This window comes from Larus michahellis, chromosome 4, assembly GCF_964199755.1.
Source record: "Larus michahellis chromosome 4, bLarMic1.1, whole genome shotgun sequence".
In the NCBI taxonomy this organism is placed as follows: Eukaryota; Metazoa; Chordata; class Aves; order Charadriiformes; family Laridae; genus Larus; species Larus michahellis.
In genome coordinates, this window is record NC_133899.1 from 2,888,539 (window position 1) to 2,913,815 (window position 25,277).

The window sequence follows — 25,277 nt, forward strand, 5'->3', positions numbered from 1 at the left end:
GTGGTTTCCTCCTTTTTTTTTTTCCTCCCGAGCAATATATACGTGGTTTGTTTTCATCGAATCGCAGCGGGAGGCGCGGAGGTGGGGCGGGACAGGGGCGGCGGGGCCGAACTCCGCAGGCCGCCGTTACCGGCCACGGCCACCCCTCCACCGGCCCCCGGCCGGGTGCTGGGTCCCCCCGCCCGCTAGTGGGCGATCTCGCTGAGGGGAGGGGCGGATAACGGCCACGGAACGTCCGTTGCCCGGAGGGCGTGGCGAGGCGGCGGGAGGAGGCGCTGATTGGCTGCGCTGCGCTGTGGGCGGGCCCGTCGGCGCCGCGCGGCGCCGCGCACCGCCCCGTCGGGCAGAGCGGCCGCGGCCATGGCGGTGTGCGCCCGGCTGTGCGGGGTGGGCCCGGCCCGCGGCTGCCGCCGGCGGGGGGCGGCGCGGGAGCAGCGGCGCGGTGGCGCAGGCGACAGCGAGCCCGACACCGATACCGACCCCGAGGAGGCGGGCGGTGGCGGCACGGAGGACGAGGAGGCGACGGAGCGCATCGAGGGCGGGCGGCCCGCGCCGCACCCCGCCGAGGCCGGCCCGGCCGGGCGGGCCCCGCTGTCTCTCCTGGAGCTGCCCCCCGAGCTCCTAGTGCAAATCTTCGGTTCCCTGCCCGGCACCGACCTGCCCAGCCTGGCCCGCGTCTGCACCACCTTCCGCCGCATCCTCCGCACCGACACGATCTGGCGGCGGCGCTGCCGCGAAGGTACCGCCCGCCCCGAGGTGGGGGGCCGGGGCCGCCCTGAGGAGATGGCCCTGGGAGTAGCAGGGTGGGGGTCCCGGAGGATGCAGGGAGGAGATGGGGTCGGGGTGCAAGGTCACGGTCCCGGAGAGTGCAGGAGGACCCGGAGGGGGTGGGGAGGTGATGAAGTGTAGGGTGGGGGTGCGGAAAGGAGGTGGTGTGTAGGGTCTGGGGGTGCAGGACAGAGCTGGGGCCTGAGAGGGTGCGGGTTGTGGGGCCATGAGGAGTGCGTGCAGGGCTTCATGTGGAGGGTGGAGAAGAGCGCAGATTTTGGGTCCTCTGGGGCACGGTCCCTTCTTAGTGGCACTTGCTGTAAAAGGGGCGATGTGTGAGCAGCTCTAGCAAAAAGCATCAAGCTTAAGGTTGTTCCCAGGTGGCAGCTGGAGGGGAGGAATGGGGATGGGCCCAGGGCCTGGCAGGTGATGCGTCTGTGTAGGGTGTCCTTGGGTGAATCCTGAGGATGGGGTATTTTGGGCAGCAAGGAAAGGGAATAAGCTGTCCCAGCAGAACGGGGCTGCACTGGGGAAGAAAGGAGTGCTTGGGTGTGTAGCTGGGGGCCCTGGAGGCACAGCAGGTAAAGCAGGAGCAAGGAGCCCACTGGGGTCTAGTGAGTGGATGGAGGAGAGCAGGCCTGGGTAAGGTCATCCACTCCTGTCACATTTTGGGAAGAACAGGGCCAGGTTCGGAGGGGTTCCTGGTTTGCATGTGCGTTTCCTGGGGAGTGTCTGTTGCAAGGATGCTGTGCTGCATTAATGAAAAGATTTGGTGGTATTTTTTTTTTTCAGTAGCGCCTGAGTTCTGTGTTGCTTTGGCCCTGTTCTGTTAGACTGCAATTCTTACTTCTCGACCTTTTTGTCACATTGGTGTGTCTCTCTGTCCCCTGTTTGTGAATCCAGCAGCTGTCCCACCGTCCAAGGGCTGTCTTACTGTGCTCATCGTCTCTCTAAATAGTGTGATCCTGCCAGGTGGATCTTCTGCCAGCACATGAAGTCATGTATATTTTGTTGTTGCTGTTTGTTTTGGTTTTGAATATGAGTGAGGGCATTGGGATGAAGAGTTTAGGTATGTTGGAGTGGCTGCCTGCCATAGGCCGTGGGATCCGTTCAAATGCTTTAAACCTTGCAAGAATGAATTTGTGCCTTATCAGCACTATCCAAGAACCCTTGGACAGCACAAAGGCTGTACCTAGAAAATGTATACCAAAGCATTCTTATTTGTTAGTTCAGCATGTGGTTATCCCACTGTCCCAATAACTTAACATTGTTTTTTGGAGACAGGCTAATAAAATGGTATTCATTCTTTCCTTATGCTCCTCTGCTGACATAGAGTCCTCATGGATGTTTCTGTATTTCATGAATGGTTTGCAAAATGTCACTGGTTAATTATTTCAATAGGTTATGATCCTGGCAAAATGTTTATATAGAAACATTTATAACTTTTAAGTATAGGTTAGATTGCCTTGTAAAGGAACCATTAAAGTAGGCCTGGTGGCAAAATAGATTTATTTATTAAATTTGTGACTGCTTCATGGAGTTTCTTGCCAGTAGATAAAGTAATGTGCAAAAGCTTAGCTGAAATTTAAAGCAACAGTGGGCATTGTGTGGTTAAAACTAATCTGTACAGGGTAAGTATTAAGACTACACTTTTGTCTCAAGGCCCTTAGCTAGCTAAAAGGTGAGAGGCAGAAAAAATAAATTTTTATTCTCTTTTCACACGGTGTTTCTTATGTTTCCCTGGTGTATCCTTTCCAACCACTGTCAGAGAGCGTGTTGGTGGACTGCTGGTGTGATTGAGGTAGATCTTGTACCAAAGGCATGGCGCGTGAGCTGCGCTGAACAGGTAAAGGTCAGGTTCCTGGATGAAAAACTTACTACATCTATGAAACGGTTACTGCAATTTTTTAACCAGTCGTGGTTCTCCAAGCAGTTCCTAATCTGGACTTGCACTGCTCGTAGTGCTTTGCATGGCTCTACACAGCAGTGTAGATGCTCAGCTACTAAGTGTGTTCACATGTGAGCAAATGTGTGATGAGTGCAACTGCTTGAGCAGGTATTTGGACGTTGGGTATTAGCATATAAATAAGCCTATGAAACTTACAATATCCTGTACTGTATTTCTGTATAGCCATAGATTGGTGACTGTCTGATAGTCAAACATGAAATGTAATGCCTTTTTGTAGTCTTTTTCAAAAACATGCCACTTCCCAACTGAGGACGGTTCTTAAGTGTGTGCTTGTATCTGCCTGAGTCTTGTTGCGAGGCTGCATGTCTGAGAAACAGAGTGAGAGCATGTGTGCCTCTTCGCATGTACTCCTTGTCTTGATAGCTTATTCACTCTGAAGCCTACTGATGATGGTCCAGAGCTGAGCTCTTTGAGGAAGTAACTGGAAAACTTCAACTTCATGTTGGTTGCATACACAAAACTATTTGTGTTTTCAGAAATGCACAACAGTAAAGAGACAAGAATGACAATCCTAAAATTAAACAGAACAGTTCTTTTCTGAGAGAAGCGGATTGTTGCAGTGCTTACTTTTAGCCATTTTTTACCTTTGTCTTGGACAGGAGCACAGCTGAATGTCAGCAAAATCCCAGCCATTGCCCAAGTCAGATGGGACACTTAATCCATCGAGCGTCGGTATCTTGCCCTTGCACTGCTGTGGGCCAACTCAGTTGTAGATTAGTCTTGAGAACGCGTTGTGATTAGTGCAAGCATCCAGAGGGCCTGTCCTCACAGTGGCTTTTGCTGGTGACTGTGCACTGGGAGAGTGCTGGGGTTAACCAGAAGTAGTTGTGTAACACTGGCACGGCTATTTGGGATGCTGTCCTTTTATCATTGCAACTGTTTGGGGTAAACAATGTCTCTGAATTGCTTCTTTGGCAAGAAGACGATCGCAGTCACTTTCATGTTTTCTATAAATAGGAGATTGCTGATCTCTGCAGTGAGAGCAGAATTAAAGCCCGTTTCACCCTGGCTGGTGGCCTGACCTACCTTGATAAACACCCGATAGTCCTTTTTAAATGGTAACCACTTTCATTGTAAAATAAAACAGCGCAAGTGCAACAGAACACTTGGAAACAGACCAGTAGTTCAGAATAACAAGATCTACAACTTGAATGAAATGGCTTTTGTTTGTGAAAACAGTCTCCAACAGCTTTTGGACCTGCTGAAGAATGTCAGCCGAGATATTAAAGATGCTGACCTTCACCAGGCTTTATAGAAAGCTGTGCCTATGGAGAAGAGTGGGAAATTTGGTTTGTACACTCAGTGAGGGGACTGTTGCATGGAGTTCAGCTCTTACAAGACTCTGGAGAATCCATGCAATTTGAGGTACAACTGCTCCCACAACAGGAACAATTTCTTGTAGTGCTGCACCCTAGTAAATGTGAAGGTGGTTTTAGTAAGTCACAAGGCTCTAATCTACGTGAGGTTAAAGAATTGTATAGTGTGTTTCTTTGGTCAACCATCATGGGCTTTTCTTCATCTCTGACCACGTTCTTTGGCTTTTAAACTACAACTTGGCAATGGTTTGCTGTTTCTCTGCGGCTAATGGCAGGTGCTCACTAGCCGTAGCCATCCTTCAGAGAGTCTTCCTTAGATCTGTTTGTATGCTGTAGATCTGAACCTACCCGTTTTTTGCTTTAGGGTTTCCACAAATGCTTGCATTTATTGCAGATTAAATCTCCTTTTGCTCAGTTCCCTGCTTGCGTCTGCAAAATATCTCAATGGTATCTACAAGCCTTCCCCTGGGAGAAATGTTTGGGAAAGTATTTGGTGTATTTCAGCCTTTGGAAACAAGAAGTCGGTTCCAAATGTGTCCACCTGGTATTTTGGAGATGCTGTCCTGTTAATCTCCCATTTTTGTGGTCTCTGAAATAATCCAGTAAACTTCTACGCGTTCTTGTGCTGTCTGCAGCCTTGTAAACACGCATTTATCCAGGAATAATTGAAGAACTTGATTAGTCAGGGCACAGTGGAAACTTAGCAATGGTAGGGGTGTTGAGCTCTACCAGACATCCGGATTTCCTCTGAATTGCGGATGTTCGCATCCAGTGCCTGCAGCTGCTTACTGGCATTGCCATGCTGAGAAAGAAGGAACAGTAATTTGGTCTTTGATATGAGTATAGGGGCTCTTCCCTACCTGAGTATAAAGACCCTTGTTTGTTTTGTTTTTATTTAAATCGTGTAGGCTGCACAGAGGGAGGTGTGTGACATGGCTTCTTGTACAAAGGAGAAGGGACTGTGAGGCTCAGAAGAGCATATGGTAAGAGCAGGCCAGGGAGTAAATTACACTTGCAAAACTATTAGTGCAGTTCATAATAAATGGAGACTTCTTTTCCAAGTCCTTTAAATTCCAGTGCATGTGACCATGGAAACAGCACTGTGTCAGTTTGTGTTTGGTAAATCTTTCAAGCACTACTTATAAAGCTAATAAAACAGGCTTTCCAGCTGGTCAAGTAAGAACTTTAAAACCAATTTCCATCCTTGCTTTTGAAGCAGGATTAAGTAGCCATTTTCTGACGGTATGAATTTCGTGTGTGAATTTCTGTGACTATTAACTCCTTAAAATACTTTACTCGGTGAGCTGTTGCACTGAGATATGTTTCCTTAAAATAGACTTAATTGCACTGAAGTTGAATTTCCCAGGAAGCTTGAGCCCTTCAAAGCTTTCTTGGAAAAGGCTTTCTATTCTATGTAAAGAAAACCTTATTAGTTTTATTTTTCTGTAACTATCTTTAAGCTCTATGTACTGTTAATTTTATGTCCCTCTTGTCTTCTGGATCAAAAAGAGAGGGCCAGCTTTCTTGCTTACGATATTTGGAGTTTTTGTAGGCACTGTGAGACAAGAGACTGATTTTTCCCGTCAAGTGGCTGTCATGGTGTTAACAGCTCCTGGGTCAGAAGAGCTTAAGTGATGCACTTGCCCAGAGTTAAGCCATCACTCTGTGATTTTGACTCTTTGTAGTTGTTTGCCAAACAAAAGAGAATAAGGGCTAGTTATCATAAAATGAGATGAGTGTTAAAGCACACTAAAATGAGATTATTTTCTTTCTTGATAATTCTTTCTTATAAGCCTTGGATATCTAATGTCAAAGAACATGTAGCAATATAAAAATTCTAAATTTTTGTCTCTTTTTTTTGTTCTTAAAGGAGCTTGCTATTACTTGGGAGAACTGAATCTTTCCAGGAAAGATTTGAACTTCAAAACTTAGGAAATACCCTTTAATAGTTGTTTGGCTTTTGTAAAATTTCACTGCAGGTTGTCCGGGGCGCTTGCGTGAGTCTGGGATAGAGCTTTAACATGAAATCTCTTCCACCCCACCCTGTTGTGTTAACATTCCCGCTGGTAGTGGCTCCGGCATGGCACTGCACTGAGACTGCACTCAAAATGATTTACAGTGTTACTAGGGAAAACGCTTTGCGAAAAATCAGCACCACCTGGAGGAAAAGAGAACGTCAGTGTGCTAGTACCGCTCTTAGAGAGCGACACGGAGAAATGCCATTTGAGCAGGATCCTCTGCATGTCTCCTCCCTTTCCGATGCAGTATAAATATCTTCAATGACACTGAATTTAATCTAGCTGCAGTGCCTGCTGTGCAAAGTGTGCATCTTACCAATTCTGTGGCCAGGTGAGTATTTGTGTACCTGGAAAGAGCTGGCTGTTTTCAAACGTCAGGCTATGACCACACTGTTTCTGTCATCTTGTAAAGATCTCTAACTTTCTAATCAGCTGAGGAAACATACTGTTCCCTCCATCCCTTTGATGTAATTACCAAACACATACCCACTTGTGTACATATGCAGACCAGTGGTTGAAAGCCCTGATAGCTCTGGCAGGAGGGGTAGACACGGGGTGACCTGCAGGGTGGGTCTGAATTTCCAGCCTCCGGCAGAGCTCTGGTTTCACAAATCTGCAGGACGGCTGTGTCGGGTCAGCTGGCTGTAGCCCAGCACTAAATAGCTTGTTTGTGCTGGGCTGGATGTACTTTCCTGCAAGCTCGTCTGGCTGCTCTCTGGATAATTGTGCTTTCTCATCCCACCTTGTGTTTGATAACGCTTAGAGCTTCCTCTGGCTTTTGCTACGGAAGTCAGCAGGAACTTTGCCAGTGACCTTTGCATCTTTTAATGAAGGGCAACGTGTTTGTTGTACCTTCTGCCCAGTCTTACCTTTCCTGAGCTTGCTGCTTACCCGAAGCGATGTTATGCGGAACGTGTATTCCCTGGAGGCAGGCTGACAGTAAGCTTTGTGCGTGCTTTATCATTGTGTACATGGACCACGAGTGTATTTCTAGACAGGAGGAGGTTCCATTCATTCAGGAAAACTTCTGCTTTTCTTGTATATGAAAAATTAATTCTCAGTTTGCAGCAGGGTTACCAGCGTTAGGTAGTGGTATTTGGCACCCATGGTAGATTGTTAATTCAAGGAAGCTCAACCGAGGATAAGTTTTGTATTTAATGATTTGATGAAGGTCTTCACAGATACACTTTTGCATCAAATACCTGGCAGATGTTTGGTATTACTACAGAAAGCTGGTGTTTGATCTGTGGTATGGATGTCTTTGATGTCAAGGAGGGTAGTTTTCCATACTGAGATCTATCAGGGTCACTGCAGCAGGGTGGTTTTTGTTGCTGATGATTTTTTTGGGATCTCCCTCCTCTCATTTCCTCCCTCTGGTCTTCTAAGGATTTCTTGCACAGAGATGTTAGTACTGGCTTTTATTTTTTTTAAAGTTTCTTAGAAGTTCAGCGTTGGCTTCCTGAAAATGAAAGGAGAGAATCTCATTTTCTGCTTCAAAGCTGCCTCTAAGATCTCTGTATTGCTTTGTTTTCTGGGTGTTCTGTAAGCAATCAAAGGCATTTGAGCGTATAACAGACCCATCTCAATCTGATCTGCTTTCAAGTGTAACCATATTTGTACATGCTGATGCCTGTTTTATGTCTCCATTTCATTCTTTTTAAAGTCTGTGACCTTTTCTTTAGGATCCTAATAAGCAGTTTTCCCTGCTGGATACCTCAGTGGGAGTAGATAATTACTACACACAATCATGATTTGATCTAAATGGGCATACAATCCCAGCTGGAATGAGTACGTCTTCCACATTTCACACTCTTTCTGGTCTAGGAGGAAGCATCTGTAACTTTGCTGTGTTTGTGTGTTCCTTATGGTGTGTTTGTTACAGGCTTTGCTTGTAAAGTGTGCTAAATTCCCAAACTGCAATGAAATTACATCTAGTTTTCTGTTTTCTCTTCAAAGCAGAAATAAGATTCTTGGAATAATGTGGCAGCTTGCAAGAATGCACCTAGTAAGATCTCATTTTTGCACAAACAGTAGATAGCAAGATCCTGGGTAGCAAACACCTTTGTGCCAGAGCTGACATTATTATCTGTGTCGTTGCAGAATACGGCGTCTGTGAAAACTTGCGGAAATTGGAGATCACAGGAGTGTCCTGTCGAGATGTTTATGCCAAACGTAAGTGATAAAGCTGATACAGATCTCTATGTCCTTGCTTAGTACCAATTTTGAAAGTATATACATGTTGAATATTTATTAAACTTTGACGGCATGAGTTATTCAGACTTACTTGCTAATGGCAGGGGTTACATCTGTGAAGTTGACATGTTTGGAGTTTTATTTAATACTAAGCAGATGCCAAGAATTGGGATGTCTGTGCTCACCAGTCCTTTGGTGGGAAAAGAGCATGTAATTTAACTTTATAATAAAGTGTATTGCGGTTTTTTCATCTTTTCCTGTTTTCAGACCTTGCTAGGGAATTGGCTGGTATTTTTGCGTAGCCCTAGTGTAGCTAAGTCTCAGTGAAAGGATGCTGTTGTATGCTGACACTGGGAAAGCGCTGTAGGTAAAGGGATGAGCCTTCCGCTGGGCTGCTCCTGAAGGAGGAAAGTCTGTCAGGGCTGGGCTTCTGCCAAGGTGTCAGTGTGTTTTGAGACTGTCTGTGGGAGTGGGACCCCAACTCCTTAGACCCTCTGTGCCTTCTGCAAGGTAGATGCACATCTTCTGTCTCACAGTAGGGAGGGGTGGGGGCACTGTCGCATGAGAGAAACCAAGGTAGGCTAAGGACTGAATGGAGGCCTGGATCCATGGTGACGCCGTCTTCCCTGTTACCAAATCTTGCCCTTAGCGGTCAGAAGCTGGGCTCGTTGCTCAGAGAGCTTTGCGAAGCCCCCAAGAGCTCCCATACCAGCCCTGCCAGGCTGTGTAGTCTCAATTCCCCACCACAACTTTTCTAAAGGGAGTTACCAGTGATCCTTAGGATAAAAAACCCCAAGATTTAACCTGCAGCACTTGAACTATGGCTTCTGGCTGTTCAAAGAAGGTCACGCCTTATGAAACAAAAGCAGAGACTTCAATCGTGAGAGGTCTCTGTATGCTTTGCAGACCCAAAATCTGATTCAGCTTCTACATGTACTGTATTTGCTGAACCTTGAAGCGGTGATGACCTCAAGCATTGATCTTAGTTCTGGAAAGAAGAACAGGTAGAAGGGTTTTAATCCCATCTTTAATAGACTTAGTGAGCATCCACAGGAAAATTATTTAATCATTTAGTTTCCCTCTTTACCTATTTGTGCACTAGGAATGGAACTGCCTAATTTTCCTTGGTGGGAGGGTTGAGTGGTGCTGAGCCAGCACTTAGGTGTCCACAGAGAAGTCTTCGTTAGCAGTTGAGGCCTCCCTTACTTGCCATTCAGTCCGGTATCTCTGTATGATACTGGTGTGGTAACAGCCATACAGCACGTACCGTATCGGGTCTGAATTCTGCATTGCTAGTCTTGAATGGCAGAACATCTCTTCGTGACCTGTAGTCTTTTTCACTAATTGTAGTCCCATGATTCAGATATATTAAAGTGATATTTAGTGATTTTTTTTAAATTTTTTTAATACACAAATTCTATGTAAAAATGGCCTTGCTGGCTCAGAAGAATGGTTTCTCTCTAGCTCAGTACTGTATCTCGCAGCCATGGCTGTGAGCAGTCACCCGGGGAAGACGGAGAAGAGGACAAGCCTATGCGATACTTATAAAAGTACTCTCGCAGCTTCTGACTGTTTTCATGCTGGGGGATTTCCAGTGTCAATGTGGTTTGTTGATTTAATAGCCCTCAATAGATCTGTCTTACATGTACGTTTCCAGTCTGCCTTCGCACCAAAGTAGTTTGTGAATCCACAGCATCCATCGGCAAAGTGTCACACTTGACATGTGAGAACCACCTTTGTCATAGACTTTATTGCCCTTCTGAATGTGTCCGTATCCATTCAGCAATCCTAACTAGCAATGGTTACTGTAAAGTCAGAACGCTTGGCAGCTGTTTCTGGCTTTCAGGGATGCACCATCTCAGCTCTCCTGCTCAGATTCAGCTGTTTGCCCTGTTGCAGACACTTAGTGGAACAGTTTCGTGGTGGTGTGACCCCATTTTCTGTATTGTGCCATAAACCTCTCTAATTGCAGAAGAGTTGATTTGGGGCTACAGGCAGGACACACTTGCACTTTGCTGTCCACTGAAATGTGCTTCTGTATGAAGCAGTGTGGAGAAAGGGGAACTGAGCTTAAGTAGAACAAGGCCTGGGCTACCATCCGTATAGTTACTTGGCCTAAGTTGTCTTACTGAGACAGCAGTGCTCATTACAGTCGCACTGGACAGTTTGAGGAGGACCCTGATTCTGCTTTGAATTCACTGGATGCCATTTGTAAATACTGTCTGTGGGAATCTTGAATGTACCAAGTTCTGTGTGAGTAGTCCTGCTAACTGGGCACACCTGAGACTGGGGCTGATGGAAACAAATGGTGCATCACAACTGGAAGTAAAGTCAAAAGAGAGTTTGACTTTCCTGTGTGGTTGGTGCAGATCCGTCGTACTGTTACGTGCTGGTTACAGTGGAGCAGAGTTTGCTGGTACTTACCCTGCTGTGTCTGTTCAGGTATAAACCCACGAGTGAAGTCGGGGCGTTTTATGAAAATCCTTCCCGACTACGAGCACATGGAGTACAGAGATGTTTACACCTGCCGTACGTACCTCCTGCTGGTTGATGCTTCCTGCACTAAGCACACAAAAGATGCTGCATGGAGTGTGACATTGCTTTAAGCAAATTATTTTGGGGTGGACCTTGGTGTGCTAGTTAGTTCTTTCTGTTGTGCCTTAGTGGAGTATTCTGACCCTTTAGAGTGACAAGGTGAGTTGGGCGGGCAGTGAGGTATGTTGATCTCCTTTTAAAGTGCATTGAGTTAGGAAGTTTTCCTGACTGGGTGCAAAAAGGAGGGTCTCTCTTTGCAGTAGGGGAGCACTCACTCTCCTCTTCATGGATTGCTCCTCTCTTGGAAGGAAGCATTCATATACCCTGGTGAGGGCTCCCAAAAGCAAGTTTTCAATGAGCTCTGGACTGGCAAAAAGCTTTGTCTTGATCCAGATGAGCTGCGTTCAGATCCACAGCCCTTCCCAGTCTAAAACGCTGAGAGTCACCCTACTAATTCCCACCCTGCACAGGGAATTCTTTTAACTACCATCTCCCTCTCTAGGAAACATCATGCTGGTGTTTCAGAGATTGTGATTTGCCTTCCTCAGTCAAATATCTGGGGGTTGTACTGAAGCGTCCAGTGGGTGTATTTTTGCTCCATTTGGCAGGGTGTGGGCTCAGAAATTCGGATAGGCAAATATCTTCCTCAGTCAAATAAACCGTTTTTTCCCTCCTGATGCTGAGTTGAGGGAAGTACAGTAAAACATTGGAGTCCAGCGCTCACTGTTCTGCAGGAGTTGGGTTGAAGTACTAATTAGTTTACATCAATTAATGAAGCGAGTACTGCTTGGTATTTGGAGGGGGTGTTGAGCTGTCTCTAATGCTCCTTTGGGTCCGCAGAGTTTTGCAGACTCAAGTTACTAACTCACTGGTGCTTGGGAATGTAGTTTTTTGCACGCACTAATGAGCGGAGTGGATGCTGCAGATATACCTGTGCTAAAGAAAGCAGTCGAGCATGGGCCACGCAGGGAAGATGGTGTCTTCAGTGTGAGCTGTGAGAGACAAGCAGCAGCAGTACTGCAGCAGGAATCGGTAGAAAGTCTCAGCCTTGTTCTGGAGCTGGATGGGAAGGAGAGGCACACCCAAGCTGCCCCTCAGGATGAGGGATTCCTTTCTAGATTGCTACCTGAGTGTTTGCTCCAAACGTGCCATTTGTGGTGGCTCTGAAATGGCATTTTGTGCTGTTTCTTCACTTTTTTTTAAATTCTTTTGCTGCAGCCCCAAACTTCCGACATCTCACGCCCCTTTTCTCTAGGGGCTTGTTGTATTACTTGGGGGAAAAGCTGGTGCGGTGTAAGATGCAATTGCTTGTTTCCCCCTTTTCCCCCTCCTGTGTTTTAAGGGATATTGCAGGGATCTGCCATGTGAGTGCTCCCTAATTGATATTCACGCAGCGTTAGCCAGGTCAGCTGTGATCACTTTCCCCAGGGTTTTAAGCTGGCCTGGCTGACACATGGTTCTTTCCACTAGCAGGTCAGTTATCACCAGCTGGGGGGCAGTAACTGCTTACGTTGTTCCAACTCCTTTTGCTGACAGATGCCTTGCTGCATCCTGAGAGTCCGAGAGATTGGTAGTGGATCAGGTCTTCCCCACTCAAAGTGAGCTACCTCTGCTTTAAAGGATGCAGGTTTCACTGAAAACTCCCATGTTAGGTTTTTGCATTTCTCTCTCTGCTGTCCAAGCTGGACACAGGTAATGTAATGAAATGAGATTTAGTTAAAACAGTAACATCTGAAAGCATCTGCTCTCCTCCAGTTTTAATAACTCATTCTTTCCCAGCCAGCCTTCTGTTGGTGGGAGCTTGGGCATTCACTGCGTTTTCGTAGCCCATCCCTGGCTGGATTCAAGCCGCTTTTCCATCTGAGGAGTGTGCAGGGCTGCTTGTGGCAATGTGGGTAATACTCAGGCTGGGTGGGGGTTGTAGTGAAGCATCCAGTGGATGTATTTTTGCTCCATTTGGCAGGGTGTGGGCTCAGAAAGTCGGATAGGCAAGAGGCTTCTTCAGGGCTGAGGAAAAATAGGCAGTGTGCATAGCAAAGGAAAACCTTGGAGAAAGACCCAAGAGCTCTTTTCTTTCGAGGAGCAGGGAGGGAAACAACTGTCAGATCTATCGAGTCTCCCACCAGGGAGAGCCAGAGCTGGAATTCATCAGGTTTTCCCTGCAATTAATATAGCTGCTGGCTCACTGGAGCCTAGAGACAGCCCAGGCCTGAAAACGGAGCTGTGCTTTTGGTTTGAGACTTGTTTGGGCCTTTGGCCAAGTACCAGCATTTTCCCCAGTAACATCCTTTCCTGAAAGAACAGGAGGAGGAGGAGACCGCGGCGCCCTGAGCAAGTAAGGGAGATGACTGGGCTGTTAAGGTGTCCCTGCCATGGGTGTTGGTGTGTAGGGAGGTTGAGGCCGGGGGGAACGCTGCCCACCTTGCAACCTGTTTCCATTGTCTGATCTGGAGACTTCTACGGTGCCAAACAGCTGGGTTTTTAAAAAAATAAAAAAAGAAGAGCTGCCCACAGTAGAGGTGCAGACTAAGCACAGAAGCGGCTGTCCAGTGGGTAGGGTTCTTCTGGAGGGAAATGGAATTTTGTGATCTCCTCCCTCCTTTGCAGCCCCGGGTTTCTGGGTGGTTGGGGCAGATGGTGGAGCAGGCTCTGTCTGGGACTCAGCCGTGCCACGGCTCCTGGTCAGCTGAGCTGCAGCTGGAGCCGGCTGTTTACTCAAAGTGAGCACACAAACTGCCTTCAGTAGATGTGTGTCTTGGGGTGGAAGGGCTTGCCTTGTTAAGCAGACGCTTTCCCCGCTGCTGAAAAGTCGGTTGATTGTAGCTACAGCTCTGAGAGCACTTCAGACAGGCGGGGGGGGAGAAGGAGGGACATCCTCAGCACTCTTGCATAGCTTAGCATCAGGTTTTCTGTCCAAAAAATAAAAAAAAAAAAAAGCTGTGTTTTATCAGCTCCATACCAGCCAGGGTAGAAGGCAGATTGTGGCGGGTGGAGCGGCTTATGCACATACCATTTATTAATATGTAATTACTGCACTGAGACGAGAAGACTGGGAATGTGGTTTGCTTGCTTGCCTTAGTGCTGTTTGTGCTGCGCTCCGTTCACTGGGTGAAACCAGGCCATCAATCTTAAATTGTTTACTGCACAGGAAAAAGGCTCCTCCAGGCCAGTTGGCAGCAGCTCTGGACAGCCCTCCCTGCTGTCCTAAACTTCTGTGGAAGTTTTCTGCTTTGGTGTAATAAAAACACTCCTATAGTTCTTGCTATCTTAAGTAGTTAATGAAACAAAGATGATGTAACAGCTGCACTGAAACACAATTCTTCCTATGAATTGATGCAAAGCAAAAACCGTTATTCAAGTCAGTCCTGTGGCCTTCTGAGTTGGCCGTGAACATCATTGTAAGGCTAGAGTAACTGCCATCTCAGAAATAATCTCCATCCTGTTCTTCCTGCTCAAAATGCCAGATGTGTGTAATGTCTTCACATGAAGGTAACTGGTCATGTCAGGAAATTGTATGGACAGAATTCATGGCTGAACGTATAAGGACTGGAGACAAATAACATCTCTCAGCTTTCTTCAAGAGAGGAGGTTTGTTAAGATCATTCTGTAATAGGCATTCTCTCCCGCTTGCTGAAAATGTTCCTACTTGTCCTTCAATTTTGGTGGGATTGAAAGCGCACCCAGCTCCAAGATGAGAAATGGGGAAGCCTCACCCGCTGCAATAGGCTTTGAGAGGGACTTGGAAGCAGCTTTTGGGCACTGCTGAAATGTAGCCGCTTACTTAGAATTTTTAAGGCCGTTACTGACCTGGTAACATCACCAGATCTTCTGCGCTGGCATGGTCTGTGTGCTTTGCCTGTGCTCTCTCAGTGGCTATTTTTAAGGATGCTTAACTCTGGAGACAAGTTTGTCTATACAAGGTGGGGAAACTATTTGAAATTATTAAAATTTCCCTTTCCCTTACTGCCTTTGTGCTCTTCCTTTTTTCCCCTGTTGCTTTGCAGTCTGAGGCATCAAGTACGTTTTTGGTAACTGGAGATGGCACATACTTTATTTGTTTTTAGCTCTGGGTATATCATGTGATTTGCCTTAACAGGACCATGTTGCAAAAGTTTTCTGAGAATTCCTGGCGAGGTATCTGGTTGTTTAAAACCCTGGAAACTAGCTCCTGCCCCTGCACTGGGCCGGGAGCAGGGCTACAGAGAAAAACATGAATCTTTGTGAAATTGTGGGAGGCCTCAGTTCAGAACTGCCTGGCTGTGGTTGGAAGTAACCAGCTTTCTTTACTAAAGGCAGTTGTGGGTGGTATCGGTCAGTGTTGTGTGCAGTCTGGTAGCCGTCTTCCTTTGATTTTCTTTCCCAATTCCTTAGCTTGATGTGCTCACTCAGTGTCTCACTGTTCCCTAGTGCTGCACCGATACCGACACATCCTGGGATTATGGCAGCCGGACATCGGGCCCTATGGGGGACTGCTGAACGTGGTGGTGAGTGAGTACCTCATTCTGGGGGCTGTGGTGTTGAGGACTGATGAGTCTTTTGTATACCGCTTTCTACACCTGGTTGCCATCTCTGTGCTATTGAGAAGTCTGAACAGTCAACCCTCAAGCAAGTGATTGGGACCCAGAGGTTGCTTCTTGGATCATCCTCGCCACCTTTCCCCAGACAGTCCTTTTGTTTTCCAGCTGTACTCCAAACAGCCACAGGAGCACACAGAAAGCACGAGCAATGTTTCAGGGAAAGGCTTGATTTAGAGTTTAGCGCTCATATTCCAGTGGCTGGCGCAGGAATCCATTCCTTGTACATAGAGTATAGCAGAGGTTTCAGCACTGGCCCACTGCTTACTGCTTTATCTTGGCCTCCAAAAGGTTTTGCACTGGAGTTCACGAACCACTCCTTCCTGTAGTTTGCAATACTTTTCACTAGCTGTGTCCAAGACTACTGCATCAGATGTAGGGATGCCGGTGCATGACTGATGCAAGACCTGTGGAGCCTTGGCAGCTCTTGTGCTGCTGGGAAAAGCAGTTAATGGACAACACTTGACACTGTGTTGGTGAGAGCTGGGCCAGAAGTTTGCTTGAAGCCCTTGCTCTTTGCACCAAGGTTCAATAGCTGACAGGTTTGAAGTGTAACATATCATGAGGCCTTTGCGTTTTGTATGATTCTGTTTCATGAACTGGTGTAAGAGTGCATCCAAGTGCACCAATACTTACATGATATTGTGACCGTATAAAGACAAGTGTGCCTCTGTGACACTGCTCTGCTTTTGTCTCAGATCTCTCTGTTTAGAACATATCCTTTCTCTGGAATTACCGGGCTTGAGGGGGAGGATTCTGTTAGGCATGCAGGAATAGGGCTGGCACTTGTACCTCTCAGCAGAGGAGATTGTTGCTTCCTGTGCTGTCTGTGAGTAATGGAGCCAAATAATTCCTTGTCCAAAAGGCACGGGTAATCATGAGAAGCAGAATTCGTCTATTCGAGTATCTGCCAGCATGAGCTCTCAAACCAATTAGAGTTTGACTAGCTGTGTGGTCTCTTCAGTGCAGTCTCTCCCTCTGGATCCTGCACACCAAGCATCCGTCACAAAGTCGTTTGCAGTAATAAAGGCCTGATCATTTTCCAGTGGTGCAGAAAGCCTTGTAAAGAAACCCTCTCCCTCTTCACCAAGGGTGTGCTGTGAGTGCATATGGTCTGGTTTAATTGCTGGAAAGCAGTTTGGAAATGCAGCAAGCTGTTCTACAGCTCCTGTCCTGTTGCAGAATAGGCCCCAGCGTTGTTTGCTGCAAACTCAACAGGAAGCGTGCAAGGCTGACCTTGTATGTTTTGTCTCCCATCTCTCTGCAGGTAGACGGTTTGTTCATCATCGGGTGGATGTACTTGCCGCCTCATGATCCTCACGTTGATGATCCCATGAGATTCAAACCTCTCTTCAGGATTCATCTCATGGAGAGGAAATGTGCAACGGTTGAGTGTATGTATGGTCATAAGGGACCTCATAATGGCCATATCCAGGTGAGCTCCTCTAGCGCTTTCAACATCTGTCCTAGGTGCAGTGCGTGTGTGTGCATGCACATTGGCTCTGGAAATGGATTCATCAACAAACTGTATGAGAATTCTATTTAAGGGATGCGGCTTTCACCACACCACCGCTTGTGTGTGTGGATGCCAGCTTTACGCTCATTATGTGTCTGACAAGTTGTGTGGGCTGCTCCCCACTCTGAATTTGTTCCCTGGCAATAGTACAGCAGGGCTGTTATACTGTCTTCTGTTGGGCGGGAGCAGGGTGGGAGCACCAGTATGTGTACAGGCTGGGGGAAATGGTACACAAAATGGCCTTGTGCAGCTGGTGAATGGGTCCAAGCAGACACACAGAGCTGTTCTGTTTCACAGCTCTCTAAGATGAGACCTTGAGAAGGGGATGTGGCATCCATTCAGTACACTGGATGCTTTGACAAGTTTCCTGAGAGGTTGTTGCCTTTTCTTTGAAGAAAGAAGCTCAAATAGAGAAGCAACTTAAAACCAGTATCTTTCAACAGAATGCATTGGGGTTTTATTGCTTTTATTCCTCTATTCTGTAGCTCAGTATCACTTAATAATTTCTCTGTTGTAGCAAATCCAGTAAGCCTGCTGTGTAAAGCATTTGTTCTAAGCAGTCTTAGTTACGTCAGCCTAGGCATCTCTAATTAGGTCTGTAACCTGTTAAATTCTTCTCCATGGTAACTACAGATTGTAAAGAAGGATGAGTTCTCCACGAAATGCAACCAGACAGATCACCATCGGATGTCAGGGGGAAGGCAAGAGGTAAGAGTGCTTTGCCAAGGGTCTGGATTAAGGCTGGCTGTATGTCCCTTTTCTGAAGATAAAGCATTGGTGCCTTACGCAAGCTCTCAGCTAATGTTGGAGCCTGGGAGGTGATCTTCTGCCTTCTAATTTCTGTATATCTTGAACATAACGTGAAATGAGCCTCTGGCTCATTTATTATGATGATTTTTTTCTTTAAGTGAGTAGAATTGATCTGGGACTTGAATCAAGACTTAGTGGCCACATTTGAAGAATTGCAGGATCTTGGGGAACCTCTTTTGTACTTGTGAAGGTGTGGTTTAAGGATCCGGTATATGGGATCAATTTGGTGTTAGACCTGCGCAATGTCTGGGTGGAGACCCTGTGCCTTACCTCGGTGTGTAGCAGAGTGTTGGAGCAGGCTCTTAATGCTCATCCTGTTGAGCAAAAAGGTGCTTTAGGCAGTTCTCTGTGGCAAGGTGCTCTTTGAGCCCCGGCACGCTTTTTCTTTGTGTGCTGGGACACCATTCCTATTTGATAGCAGGCCTGTCCAGAGGGGGACAGCAGCATGCATTGTACTCCGTGCAGCACTTGCCAGGCACTGATCTCTGTGGTATTGCTGTCTGTATAATTAAGATCTTTCAGACGTGGACCTAATGTTGAGTACCAGCTGCATTTGAATACCTGCTTGTCAGTGGGGCACCTTTCTACTGCTTGTCGTCTTGGTCGAGGGATTAAAAGCTTCATTTGGTTGTTTATCCCATGTCAGTGTCAGCCATACCCAGCAAGGCAGATTCCCGACTCAAACTACGTGTTTTAAGGTGCAGGTATAAATGTCAGGATGAAAACCTTCAGCTAATACCTGTTCTAGGTAGTTTGCTGCCAGCTAGTTAAACATGACAAATCTCATACTTCAGTTGCTTCTAACAAATGCTTTAAAATGTCTGTCTACTAATGGGAAACAGCTGGGTGAAAGGTTTAGTTAAGTGTTTTCGGGTTCTGTAGCAGATGAGAAATGCTTTAATACTTTCAAAGCACTGCGTTAAGTGTGCGTGGCATTATGGTAATTGGAGGATCTGGCTTTAGAAGATAAAGCAAGCAGGTTTGGAATATCGCTTGGTAGGCGGCTATCTTAGTGTAAGCTGTTATCATGCTAACTCATGGTAGGGTATTAACTTGTCAGAGCTGGTGTAGAGGTACTTCAGGAGATGTTTTCAAAGCGCTCTTTGGATTTAGATGCATCAGTATTAAATCAGCAGGATTTAACCTCCTAAATCTTCAATGCCTTTCAAAAGCTTGCCCTTTTATGTTTAACATGGTAGGATAGGGCCCAGGAGTCAGCTTATGGGCACACAAATGAGTTATTGCAAGGTAAGTCAGGACGTAAAGAAGTAGTAGATCAGCTACTTTGCAGTAACAGGTGATGCTTACGCTTTTATTCTGAGGAGATGTATTGGTTCTACCTGTGATTTATTTGAAGGGGAGCCATGTTTTTTGTGTGGCATCTGGCAGGTGTAGGGCAGTTACCATTATCAGTACTTGTTAAGCATACTTCCAAGCCAGTGGTGTAGCAACATGTACTTGTTCCCAAGTCCAGCCATGATCCTCTGTCTTTGGCAGAGCATATGCCCTCTCTGTGGCTCTGCTGGTGAATCGTGCTGACGAGGAGAAGTCATGTTGGGGTACGTCACTGTCACAAATGAAATGTCTTTATCTTCCCCCTTTTCTCTTCTCCTTGTGCTGCAGGAATTTCGGACATGGCTAAGGGAAGAGTGGGGTCGGACTCTGGAAGACATCTTCCATGAACACATGCAAGAGCTCATCTTGATGAAGTTCATCTACACCAGCCAATATGAGTAAGGGCACCAGCTCTTTCTAGGCAATGAGGCTGCTGCAGCTTCAAGAGCACGTTGGGTCGTTTGTTCTGAAGATGGGGTGCTTGCAGTGGGCTTTGACAGCCAGGGGAATGTTCTCCTTCTGCAGGCTCTGTGAGAGATACGGTGACGCACAGCGCTTTCCGGTTTTACACAGATGTGATGTAATGACAGTGGTAATAATACGGTTCCAAGTTCTTTACAATAGCTGTGCGCAGTAAGATGGTTTTGAGTCATTTAACTGTGCTTAATTTGAAGACAGAGCAAATACCCATGATCCCAAGGAGCTGTCTGCTTATTATGTGTATTAGTAAGCAGTATGCTTTGTAGTGCGCTAGGCAGAAATCACACGCTCCCTGAGAACTTGGGGTTTTTTTAACTGTCACTCCAAACTTCTAATAGCAGCCAGCTCGCTGTAGCACATGTTTAAATATGCTTCGCTCTTAAGTTCTCCAGAAATCCCAGGGAGTGAGGAGGCTGACTGTGACCTTGCTGCAGGAGCCTCCTGGTGTGCTAACAAGGACCAGTAGAGAGAAGTGAAGGGAGGGGGTGCTTCCGTAGGTCTACAGCGAAATCTGTTAAGCTTGTTGTTGGTATTGCTGAAAACGCAAATCCCGCCTCTCTCTTGATGACAGCCCAAAGCTGCCTGGAGGAATGGACTGCAAATATGTTCCTCAAGTCAAGGGATTCTCTTAACCTCTAAACTTTTGGTTTTTCCACAGCAACTGCTTGACATACCGACGCATCTACCTCCCCCCTAGTAGCCCTGATGACCTTATAAAGCCAGGTCTCTTCAAGGGAACGTATGGGAGCCATGGTCTGGAGATTGTCATGTTGAGCTTCCATGGAAAGAAAGCGAAGGGGACTAAAATCACCGTGAGTGCGTTTTCCTTTCTCTCAGATCTTCTTGATGCCATGGATTTATAGGAGAGATCTCTGTCTGGGAGGCAGTCAATTATTGCCACCCCAGACCCTGTTCCTTGTGGGGATTGGTGGCATCGAGTGAATCCTAAAACGTGCAGAGTAGCTCGAACCTACTCTGCAAAGTTTCTCATGGTGCCACCTCGTTCCCCCCCCTCCCTTTTGTCTCCCATCCAGCTGTTTTCTGTGAGCAGCAGGTAGCAAGTCACTGGAGATCACTCACATGTATCTGAAGAGCAGGTACCGAATGTTGGCAGCTCTTCAGTGCCGCCAGGCAGTGAGCTCCTTCCTCTCTGCAGGCAAGGATTCTGACAAAATGCAGTTGCAGCTTTGGCTTCCTTTCACCCTTGCAAGTACAGCCTGGCTCGTAGCTTTTGATTTAAAATTCTGTTTCTGGGAGAGGGAATGCAGAGGTGACATAGACAGCTCAGGGAACAATGAACAAAGTCCGAGGGTGATTGTAGAATAGAGCGAGCTATGTAGAAGTCAGATGGCGGATGTGGGGAGGATACAGGTCTGAATTCTGTAGCGCCCTGCCTCTGCAGCCATGCTGTTGCTTCCTGTCTCTAGGGAGATCCCAACATCCCAGCTGGGCAGCAGACTGTGGAGATTGACTTGGCGCATCCTCTGCAGCTGCCCGACATCGAGACCCTTCGTGATTTCAGTGAGCTCTCTCGCATCGTCCTGGAGGTCCAGGAGCAGGTGCGTCGGGAGGAGCAGGAGGAGGAGCAGCGGCAGGAGGAAGAGGACCGCTCCCAGCAGGCTGCGGCTCAGCCTGCTGCGAAGCCCCTGGGAGGAGAAGGTGCCGAGGGGGAAGAGACTGCAGCTGGGGCGGAGGGGACAACCCAGAACAAGGCACCAGCTTCCCAGCCCTTTGTGCTGCCTATGGGAGTCATATCGAGGAATGAAGACTATCCCCGGACCTGCCGAATTTGGTAACGGGAACTAGTGGTTTTGTAGCCTACTTGTGACAGTCACTTTTTGAAATAGAAGCGGGTAGTCTTTGAGGCATGTTTTGCATTTGCTTGCCCTTTACCTGCATGCGGATCTCTCAGCCCCTTGGGCTCAGGTTTTGTGCTGCTGCTGCCCCATCTCCCACACTCTTGTGTGCTCCCTCTCTTTCTTACATTGTCATCTGCCATCCCATTTCCTTGCTAGATTTTATCCTGCTACTTCTGAATCTAGCACCTCTCCCATATTCTGCGCCTCCCCCTTTTTGTGTGTGTGTTTTGTTTCCCAGAGCTGCCCAGCTCGTACATTTGTAGATCTGTTCAAGCTGCTTCTCTTTTCTGTGTCACTTGTGTTCTTTGGCTGTGGGAACACAGTGTTCTCTCCAACCCCTCCCTGGCCTCTGGTGCCTTGGGGCGAGCTCTGGAAGGTGCTGAGCATCTTAAGCAATAGGTGCAAGTATGCAGAGAGCCTTTTTGAATGGGACCTGGAGTCAGTGAAGCAGCATACTAAATGAAGTGTGGAAAAAGAGCCCAAAAGCTGAGGCTTAGGAAGGTGACCTTCAGCCAAACATCTGTGCTGATGGAAAAACCTACCAATAGCTGGTTAATCCCAGAAGGCCCCTGCTGTCACAATTCAGTTGTGTTTGAATAAAACCCTGCTCCACCTGCTGCTTGCTTAGAGGTTAGGCTGACCTTTACTCCTCCCCAGCTCCCGTTAGGTTTTTCTTTTTTTAGATTTTTCTTTCTTTCCCTTCCCCCTGGGTTTTGTCGCAAGGTTTGCCTCTCTGGTCACCCTCTCAACATGCCTTTCCTTTTCTCTGAGGGTTGTCTGGGCCAGGGTTGATCCTTGAGTTGCAGCGGTAAACCTCTGATGGATTACTAGGCTGAACTACAGAGAAATTGAGCCCTGGTGTGCAGGTGCTAATAAGAATAGCTAAAAGCAGCAACCTCCAAATAGCAGTGGAGAGTTTCTTTTCTTGAAATGGTATCAACGGTGTTTTGTGCTGTGTGATAAGAACTGACTGAATGTAAAACTCCCTGTTCTGTAGCACCTGGCAGTGTGTTTGACCACGGCTTGATCATAGTTTCATGTTTGGTTGGTTGTTATTTCTTGTTTTATTTTATTAAATGTTGGGTAATTATGGCTTTTCTCACATCTTTTTTGCTATTCTCTCCCCGCAGTTTTTATGGGACGGGGCTTATTGCTGGCCACGGCTTCACCAGCCCTGAGCGAACACCAGGTGTTTTTGTTCTCTTCGATGACGATCGCTTTGGATTCATCTGGCTGGAGCTGAAGTCCTTCAGTCTCTACAGCCGGATCAAGGTCTCCTTCCAGAACGCCGAAGCGCCTTCCCGTGAGGCTTTTGATGAAATGCTGAAGAACATTCAGTCGCTGGCTACTTGACGTGTGGTTTGTGATGGACGGGGCTAGGGGTTGCAAAGGCTGCTGCACTCCCCAGCCAGGGCTGGGATGGGGATTCCTTGCTCTTGGTACCTCTGAATAAAAGCATGCACTTTTAATAAAGCCTTTTTACCCCAAATGTACACATCCCGGTTAAAATATCCATGACTGCCCTTACCTCCCTGCCACCCTACACTGCTCCCTAGCAGTCCTCGTTACCCAGTCTGTAACATAGCTTTGTATAGCTGAAGGGATCCTGCAGAGGAGGAATTAGACCTTATTGCAAAAAGAATGTATTGGAACAAAAATGATGCAAGGTCAGAGCTGGATCAGAAGAACATCTAATTGACTGGATAGATACAAGCCCTCTGCTCTGACCGTTATCAGCCTCCTGCGGAAAGAGCTCTTCTTCGTGGAGGGGACTCATTTAAGCCTTTGTTGCATCCTAGGCTGATCTGTCCTCCTGGGGGACTTGCTTTACCCTCCTGAAAACCTGCAGACTGGCTGGCTGCTTAATGATAAATTGTGTCAGCAGCGACAGAGCACATCCTCCTCCCCAGAAACCTTTCTCTGGGTGCAGCGTCATCAAGAGAGGCTGGTGTAATACCTGTATCCTTGGCCTAGTAATTGGAGCGGGTGGTTTCCTTTGGAGAAATTCCCTCAGCTTGGCAGCAAGGGGAGGATTCCCCAGTGTAGATGACAGTATGTGTAGTGTTGCCCTGGCTTCTGGAGCTCGGTGGGTGTGCTGTTGCTGAGGCTCCAGGTTCTGGCTGTCCCCCCGAGCGCATAGGAGGTCATTCTTTTTTCTTATAGGAGCTGGGTATGGAACTGGAAATGAGTGTTAACTGCAGAAGCCGGTGCATTCAGAACTGGTTTCATACCTGAAAGGTTCACCTTGGATGTTTTAAGCTGGGCCTGAAAATGTAAAGGAAGAAGCAAAAAGAAAACTAACTGTGAAATAAACCCAAACGCAGCCTGCTGACCCCTGTCTGTGATGGGCAGCAGAAGGTGCCATGTGTCACTGGTACTGATGTGACCCCAGTTATGTGTCATTCTTGTATCAGGTTGCCCTGTGCAGTCTGAAGAAGCAGCGAGGGATTCTCCTAATATTGCTGTGGCTTTTTCTGGCGCCTTTTACGGTTGGTGCTGACAGGTGGGTGCTGCTGCTCCACTCGCAGGACCCTTCTATTCCCTTTCTCGTCACGCTTGTTTCGTCCCAGATGATTGCTGCTTGCACAGAAAGCTCCTGGGCTTAATTTCTTCCCATGATACCTGCATTCTGTGTGGCAGATCTGAGCTCTACTGGGAAGTGTGGGCTGCAGGCGAGGAAGCCGGTTCTCCATAGACTGTCCTGTGCAGGAAAATCCTGGCCAGTGCTGATCTACAGCCTGCGCTGTGCTATAAACCATCAGCATTTGCATCAGCACGCGTTAATCCTGCGTAGGAAGAGATGATAGGGATCCTTATGTGGAGAGAAGAGTAAGGAAGCTCTTGGTTACAGGTAAAATAGATCCTTTGTTGCAGTTGCTTTCTGGCTGTGGTGATAAACTCCAGGTTTCTTCTCTTCCCGCTACCAGTGGAATCGGTGTCTAACAAAACTCTGCCTTTACATCTTTTGCAGGATTTGATTTGTAAATGTGTCTGTACGTGTGTTGTGGTGGGCGGATTCAGGCCCCTTCAGTGGAAAAGTTTCAGTTGCTGCCCAGTTTCCCTGACTGTGAGCAGCTTTTATTTTCACTCTCACAAGGGTTTTTTGCCATTTCTGGCTCTTGAGTGTTCCCTCAAGCTGCGTGAGAACCGAGTCTCCAGCAGAGACTTTGAGCAGAAGGTCACGTCACTCACAGGATTAATTCCTGTCGCTTTGGATATAGTTTCGCAAACCTTTGGGAATTTGAAGGTGATTTGGGGCACTTTTTTCTTTGTTTCCTACGGCTTTGTCAGTAGCGGAAAAGCTGCCTCGGTGTTAGAGGTGAGGATCTGAAGTGCTATTACTGTTCCAGTGAATAAGCTATAAAAAGTAGGTTGTTTCTGAGCAGCCTGTTAGAGGTGTACCTGTCAGCATCAGCAGAGGGAAGAGTTGACTTAGATCTCGCCCCATCGTGCAGGGTAGGGAGAGGGGAAGGCTGGCGGGTCTCTGAGCTGTGGTGTGTGGGCAGGGAGGTGAGCTGAAGCTAAAATCGGGCATCTCGGCCGTTAGCTGCAGCTGCCCAGCTGTGGGCAGAAGGAGAGCGTGTGCTTAATCTTGCAGACGGAGGTTTCCAGCTTGGTGATGCAGATTTCTGGGATACCTAAAGACATTAGGAGTCTGTTTGGCATCTGGGTGGCCGGTTTATCTTGGAGCTTGCTGTTAGGCTGGTGCAGCCAGTCTGTTTTGTATTCTCCCTAACAGCCTAAAGGGATGAGAGAGGTCCCTTGGGCAGCTGTTTCAATAGCTTGTCCCTAAAACCACCTCTGCTTCAGCTGCAAATGGATCCATAGCTCTGGTTGTGGATTCTTCCTTCCTTCGCTATCCCCACTCACTTGAAAAAATAAAAATCCTGAAGTTTTACATAAC

The 25,277-nt window shown here is 47.2% G+C and overlaps 1 protein-coding gene across 2 annotated transcripts; it reads left to right on the top strand.

Annotated features, from left to right (window-relative positions):
• The first annotated feature begins 343 nt into the window (after nt 1-343).
• FBXO31 (F-box protein 31) lies at nt 344-25,277 on the top strand. 2 transcript variants are annotated; one of them, XM_074582753.1, is made up of 10 exons: nt 344-739; nt 8,172-8,243; nt 10,707-10,793; nt 15,207-15,283; nt 16,641-16,808; nt 17,523-17,597; nt 19,323-19,432; nt 20,173-20,326; nt 20,942-21,306; nt 22,504-25,277. In XM_074582753.1, exons 1-10 carry the CDS (start codon nt 361-363, stop codon nt 22,724-22,726), a joined length of 1,710 nt encoding a protein of 569 aa, XP_074438854.1. In that variant the 5' UTR covers nt 344-360; the 3' UTR covers nt 22,727-25,277. The 2 variants fall into 2 exon arrangements, with proteins under 2 accessions (XP_074438854.1, XP_074438855.1); XM_074582754.1 differs by lacking the exon at nt 10,707-10,793.

Bases quoted from the DNA above. Each gene is read 5' to 3' on its own strand.
- FBXO31 (XM_074582753.1), top strand. From the start codon at position 361: ATGGCGGTGTGCGCCCGGCTGTGCGGGGTGGGCCCGGCCCGCGGCTGC. The intron at 19,433-20,172 runs GTAAGGGCACCA...GTTTTTCCACAG, and splicing joins ATCTACACCAGCCAATATGA to CAACTGCTTGACATACCGAC. The intron at 21,307-22,503 runs GTAACGGGAACT...CTCTCCCCGCAG, and splicing joins CCCCGGACCTGCCGAATTTG to TTTTTATGGGACGGGGCTTA.